Here is a 7,020-nt window from a genome sequence, read left to right as displayed (position 1 = left end):
AAGAGCTGTTGTTAGAAGATCACTTGAGTAGTGTTTCATAGACCTGCAGCTGATTGTCCTGTGACAATAAGCTCCAGGTCCGTGAATCTTCCGTGTGCAGAAAATGATATTGTGATCACTTAAGCTACACTCAATCACTCCACTCTTGGAAATTCTGGATTGGTCCGTTGTCAACACTAGGTCTATGAGGAGGCAGCAGGTTATTAAAACGAGCGCTTATTTCATAAGTGTACTTGCTTATTAGGCTTGTTTCCACATTTTTTATTTAAACCAGTGGTTCTCAAATATTTTCATGACAATGTTTTGTGCCAGCAGGGAGCATTTGTGTTGTTAGAATGTAAAAAAAAGATTCCACATTTTATTGCAAGAGTTTTAGAACATAGCAGATCTACAAGCTCACAATGTGTCGCATCGCGACGCATTGTGAGCTTGTAGATCAGCTATTTTCAAATAGCTGACGCAGGTTAAAGTGCTCATGTGGCCCATTCGCTTCTTTTGGGCTTTCCTATACCAGGCTGCTTATTTCTCTCACAAAACCTGGCAACACCGCATACGACGGCTCCTGATTGGATGGCTGTCTGTCAGCACACTTCCGTAAACTCCTTTGCTTCAGTTTGTTTTGACGTTATTCTGGAGAAGCTCCATATCGATCTACTGGACACAACAGTAAGATATAGACAATTATGTCTTTACGAACAAAACAACATCTTGGGCTTTGTGTCCGACCTCTTAAACACCGTGCTTTTATTCACCATTCAAGCAAAAACAACGTTGTTTTGGTCAGCTAGCACTGCAGTGGCTAGCTTGTGAGCTAATGTAATATCAATGTAACTTTAGCCATCTAATAGCCCAGTGTTAGCGTGTGTGTGTGTGTGTGTGTGTGTGTGTGTGTGTGTGTGTGTGTGTGTGTGTGTGTGTGTGTGTGTGTGTGTGTGTGTGTGTGTGTGTGTGTGTGTGTGTGTGTGTGTTGTTGTGGCTGACGTTTGACTCTCTTGACAAATATGTTTTCACTGTGAATGTCGAAGGATAGGGATTGCACAAGCTGCCATTGTTCGGTGCTTTTTTTTTTTTACAATAGTCTTTCTCTTCTTTTTATTGTATCATGGTTTACTAAGAAAGCATAGAGCTATTAGTCCAAGCTAGTTCAAAAGAAATGCATTGGAATTTCTGCTCTGACAGAGTGTTTCTAAATGTTTAGTAGAAAGACAATGGCTTTAGTTGGAGGGTCTGTTTCTGTGTGCCAGCATGAAGTTTGTAAAGTAAAGTGTACAAGTCACAATAATTGGCCATTCTGGTACTGAAAGACCTACATTAAAACAGACACATAATTGTTACTATCTTAGTGTTTAACCCTACGACATGTCAACATGCCTGCTGTGAAACAGGCCTATTGTGAGCTTAATATATTATTATTATTATTATAGGCACCACGCCTGAAAAGGTGCAGATTTTGTTCGCTGCAAAAGTTATTGTCATGAACAGCTGGCTCTAGCTAAGACATTTTGAGGATTGTTGCTTGTGTAGTTGTGGCAGTCTGTATTGTATTGTATCTAAATCAATGTGTTGGTTGAAGATGATGGCCTGTAGTGACAGTTGACTGCAGTCCACCACATGTCTTGTCAGTTGAAATGCATCTACCTTCACTTTCACATAACAGTCCACTTCTTTCATTTGGACCAGAATATTGTTTTGATACATTGTTTCTTCACTACAGGCCACTACCGGCCCAGAATTTGTAAACATAAGCCATGTGGTTGGATTATTGGACCCATGTTTAGAGGGTAATTAAAGGTTTCATGACATGCTGGTTTTACAAAACATTAAAAGTCTTTATCATGGTCCTTCAAATGTGTATTAAAAGGTTTTAACTGAAAAATCCACTCCAGTGAGCCATGGCAGGTCTTTTTCTCTCTGTGTTCTGAGGTATTTTCAGCTGCAATGAGAAAACAAGAAAGAAATGACAAGTCATATTATATCAGGTGCTGTGTGTGTGTGTGTGTGTGTGTGTGTGTGTGTGTGTGTGTGTGTGTGTGTGTGTGATTGTTTTCATAGACCTGATTGCTTGTTTTTCTCGCCAAACCTGGCAACATTGAATGTGCGACGCTAAAAGCTAATAATGTTTTTTATATAAGTGGTGGCAAGTGGCAACATAGAGAGGGGGCGGGATTAACTCTTTAACTGACAGAATTAAAACATTGTCTATAGCTGCCCTTGCTAGCGATTTTGAGCGTTTTTACTAAACTTTGAAAAATCATGGAATATTATTTTTCACAGCGATCACCACAAAAGACATAGGGTGGTCTCGGAGAATCTGGGGGAAAAAAGCGTGGCGTCAGAATGATCTATTCTATAGTTATGGGCAGTTGAATCAAATGTGGCTTGTTTTCGCCAAAAACAACAGAAAACAGAGAAAATTTGACTTTTACAAATCGTATAACACCGAATGAAACCAGCTTCATTTTGTTGTGATCACGTGATTTCTGGGTGTACTCTTCTTGGGTGATCCTGGGATCATTCACAGGCCGTGGAAGAGCGCCCTCTATCTTAAAACCACTGAAAACACACATGACGAGAATCTCGTCATTGGCGGTCTGAGCCTTGTAGAAAACTGTCGTCATTGGCAGTCAATGAGTTAATGGACTGTGACATCAAAGTCCACGGGCCAATCACAGAATTATTCAGAAAATCCCAGAGTACAGAAAATCCACTGAATGTTCAAAGTTCCGTTCTTTTGGGTGTAATTGAGGTCAGAAAACCTAAAAAGAAAAAAATATGATGTCATGAAACCTTTAAGTATGTGCCTATATCCTTTTACATTATAAATCATACAATCCTGTCTTATTAAAGTATGTTGTTGGTTGTGTGGCTCATGGTATCTGGTCGAGAATATTTTGAATTATTATAATTTGAATATTTTATGGACTTGGTTGTCAGATTCGCTGAAAACTGCACGTGTGTACAGTCAAGTGAAGATGTGCATACAGCCGACTCACAGCGCATTTTCCACCGGTTCTACAGCCCAATTTGGGATTAATAAATCAAAAATCATATATTCAAAGTAAACCCATGTTTGTCAAACACTGCAGACACTAGAATGTAGCACTGACGTTTGAACATCTGCTGAGGAACAACAGTGGTGATAGAGAAGACAGATTTGCGTCACTACCATTTTATTGGTTAAGGTCTGAGGCTTATACTGTTTCAAATACTACACTGTGCTTTCATTGATCTGCACTGATACAATAACTAGAATGCAGCTGCTTGCCAATTTCTTTTGATCATAATTATTTCCCCAAAAACCCAAAGCTCATTATTTTGTCCCCTTTGAAAGTGATGCAACTAGTGTATCATCACGGCAGTGAAGATCTTGTCATTCACACTACGAGGTTAGTGTGACTGTGAATGATGTTCTGTTCACACTAGAAATGAACCACTGTCAGTCTTCACTGTTAGTATTGAACTCCTCTCATACCACCTCGTACAGGTGGATCAGGATGTGGATCTTTGGTCCGAATGAGGCTTTCACAGTCACCACCCAAAACAAAACAAACTAAGAGGGTAAAAGCTCCAGGATTCAATTAATAGTACCCTTTGCAGATAAATGTTAACACTTATAAAATGTAATAACAACATGTATATCTGACAGGTTACATGTGGTTCTGCTTATTTTAGTGTAAGTGTTTTATATTGGGGGCTTGTGGTGTCTGCCTGATGTCTGGCTGCCACTAATGTTGGTTCATCAATGATGCCTCTAGGACTCTTCAAAATGTGGTATTGGTCGGGTTCTAATAAGCATGTAGTCTCGCAGGTGCCAGGATGCTATTCCTAGATTGCTTGCTGTCAAAGGAGCTTGGTCGTTGTGCTGCTGTCAGCTGATTAAGGATGCCGCCTCATTCAACCAAATCCTGCAACTGATAACAGTGGGAAAGCTTCAAAATGCACAATGTGGCTGATAATGCATGAGTCACATCACACAGCCTGACATGTTACCAATCCTCGCAAAGTCTATGCCAGGCTTAAGATGAATATGAATTGGTTTGATCTAATCATCCAGCAATGACATAACTTTGAATTAAAACCCAGGGTACCAACTAGGGCTTCAACTATCAATTGTCTTCCTAGTGATTATTCTGTTGATTACTTTTTCAATTAATCGAATAATGAAAGCACTTTTTGTCCTTATATGTCAACAAAGTGATGCAAAAAAAAATCAAATAAATTTTTTATCATCGACTTAATTGATTATTCTCATTAACCACTTAAGCCCTAGCTCACAAGCCCTAGCTCACAAGCTTACAACATGACACATTGTGAGCTTGTAGATCTTCTTTATTTTTGAAAATGTATTATCTTATTCAAATATATTTGATTAGTTCGATTAACTGTTTGCATCCGTGTTTTCTCGTCTCTTTCTACCCATGCAGGTTAAAAATCAGGAGGACAAAATGGCGTCTGACTCTCCGCGCAGGCCAAGCCGCTGTGCTGGAGGGGTTGTGGTGCGGGCGCAAGCTGCCACGTAAGAACATTTTCGAACAACATACAAACTAGTACATAACAGTGATAAGAAATCTGTACTAAATAAATAGATAGGAATGGAGGAAGTTGGTGAGTCCATGAAGCTCATTTAATAAAATATGATAGAAGTTACATAGCACTGTGAAAGCAATGTGAATCCACATGTCAATGCCTTGTGTGAGTGATCTGTTATTGGCTAATGAATCACTGATCATTCAGTGACTCATCAACTCATGAGAGTTGAAACTAGGAACAACAGTGTAAATTACACCGGTGATGATGTTGGTCTGACAGACTTAATGATGTGGTGGTGAAGGGGTTTTCCGACGCTCCATGAGGTATTGAAGATTTGTCACATTAGCTCACAGATGTCATTGATTTATTCAGCTCACATGTCTCCCCTTGCAACACTAAATCAGCATGTGAGTCAGAATCTTTTCATGGCTCATCTGTTGTTAATTAATTAATTAATTAGAACAATGGACTATTCTTCTTTGGGTGCTAGCTGAACTATATTATGATGAATGCACTTACCCGGTGATCTGCTATGGCTTTTTTTCAGGGAACAGACTTACATGGAAAGTGTGGTGACCTTCTTGCAAGATGTTGTCCCCCAGGTAACTCATTAGGCAATCTATTTTACTCTGTTACTTGATATATTAGTGATGTCTGTCAGTGTCGGACAGTAAAGACAGTTTGTATTGTGACTAAGGCTAGGGCAGTGGTTCCCAAACGGTGTGCCATGATGAGATCCAGGTGTACAAAACTACACGCATTATTTCTTTCAATTTCCTATGCACTCACTTCCCTGTACAGAGTCAAATTCTTTGACTCTTGACTCTAAGAAATATATTTGAACAACTTTCAACCTATTTTGGGCATGCCACTCATAGGCCCCAACATTGTTGTTGTGGATGAGTGAATGAGAAGTGTTTTGTCCAAGGAACAGCAAAGGGCAAGTCAAAATCTCAAGGTACACCTGTACTCATAGCAAATATAGCCGATAGACAAGCTCACAACGCATCACATCACAAGTTTGTAGATTTGCTAAAAGTTTGAACACCACTGGGCTAAGGAATTCAATTCAGTCACTAATAAACGAATGTCTGTAAATGTTTTACCGTCTATCCTCTGCAATAATGGTACTGTAATTGTACTTAACATTAGCCTCTTACCTGTTGATGTCAGACTGCTAGAATGATGCACAATTCTTTTCCTACTGTGGTTCTCATCTCAGGCATACACTGGGGCACCTCCAACTGATGAAAAAGAGAAAATCATTTGGGTTCGATTTGAGAAAGCTGACCTTAACGGTAAGTCAACAAGTGGAAAATGATTTGAAGTTTTGGCCATGTGAGTGTGCACTGCAATATCTGCAGTGTTCATTTATGGCTATAGTTTGAGGGCGGTAAATGTTGATTTTTATCAGCAGCCTAATCCATAGGATCTCACGTTTGACACACAGCAGTGGAACCAGTACAGCTGGCATAACAGACTAAAAACTTGAGCCTAATGAAAAATGACAACCTATCTCAAAAACCCTGGGTTTTATTGCATTTTATTTCACCAACTCAGTCTGTGTGTATCCAGTCTATGTTCTCCAAATAAAAGATAAGAGGGAGATTTCATTAGTGCCAGTGTAAAAATTTACATTTTTTTTTTGCCTTTGTTCCAGCCTTACCTTCTGGCTGCACAAATCAAGGGTTCACGCTTAGGGTTTAATAGTTGAAGAATCCTGTGCCTACGTACAGACTGAAGAGCAAGTGAATGTTAGTTGTTAGAAGTAGAGTTCAACTATAGGTTGTGTAAACTCAAGGCTAGAGGAGCTCTGTACTCCTATCGGTACAAAGTGTCACACACTTCAGATAGAAGATATATCTATGTCTGTCCCTTTCTTAAATCTTTACCACGTCTGTGCCTTTTTCTGGGAATTATATCCCAGAAAAATTATGAAACCGGCACCAAACGGCACGTCGATCCTGACAGTTTTCCAGCACAGATGGTGAACTTGACATTAGTGGAGTCTCAGTTGTTTTCTGCTTGGTTTAGGAAACATTCCTGTGGATGGAAACCAATGTAATTCTTTTAGAGCCAAGTGAAATTACATTACACTATCTTTTGACTTTGGATACACTTGATTTGTTCCTGGAACGAAATTACATATGTTGAAATGTTGGCACCTCCTCAAGATGTCCCTGGAAAGGAACAGTATTATGACACAACCAGTCTCTTTAAATGTGACATGAAGGGTGTTTGGCTGCTGTTTGTCAACCATTTGATGGTTCATTTCTCAAAGTCTTTGTGTGTGTGTGTGTGTGTGTGTGTGTGTGTGTGTGTGTGTGTGTGTGTGTGTGTGTGTGTGTGTGTGTGTGTGTGTGTGTGTGTGTGTGTGTGTGTGTGTGTGTGTGTGTGTGTGTGTGTGTGTGTGTGTGTGTGTGTGTGTGTGTGTGTGTGTGTGTGTGTGTGAGATCTCTACTTCAGCCTGACAACTGTTGACTTTACAAG

At 39.7% G+C, this 7,020-nt stretch overlaps 1 protein-coding gene across 2 annotated transcripts in view; it reads left to right on the top strand.

The window, feature by feature from the left end:
* Positions 1 to 605: 605 nt before the first annotated feature.
* bcas3 (BCAS3 microtubule associated cell migration factor) overlaps positions 606 to 7,020 on the top strand; it is a 318,853-nt gene continuing 312,438 nt past the window's right edge. For both annotated transcript variants that reach the window (XM_080427841.1, XM_080427840.1), the window contains exons 1-4: positions 606 to 666; positions 4,425 to 4,516; positions 5,078 to 5,132; positions 5,753 to 5,828. In XM_080427841.1, the coding sequence (XP_080283967.1) occupies positions 4,446 to 4,516; positions 5,078 to 5,132; positions 5,753 to 5,828 (202 nt within the window). In that variant the 5' untranslated portion in view covers positions 606 to 666; positions 4,425 to 4,445. The remainder of the gene's footprint in view (positions 667 to 4,424; positions 4,517 to 5,077; positions 5,133 to 5,752; positions 5,829 to 7,020) is intronic.

This window comes from Gymnoscopelus braueri (assembly GCF_963280865.1).
Source record: "Gymnoscopelus braueri genome assembly, chromosome: 5".
Taxonomy (NCBI): domain Eukaryota; kingdom Metazoa; phylum Chordata; class Actinopteri; order Myctophiformes; family Myctophidae; genus Gymnoscopelus; species Gymnoscopelus braueri.
Note: the sequence above shows the minus strand (reverse complement) of the source record. Positions and strands in the feature narration are given on the sequence as shown.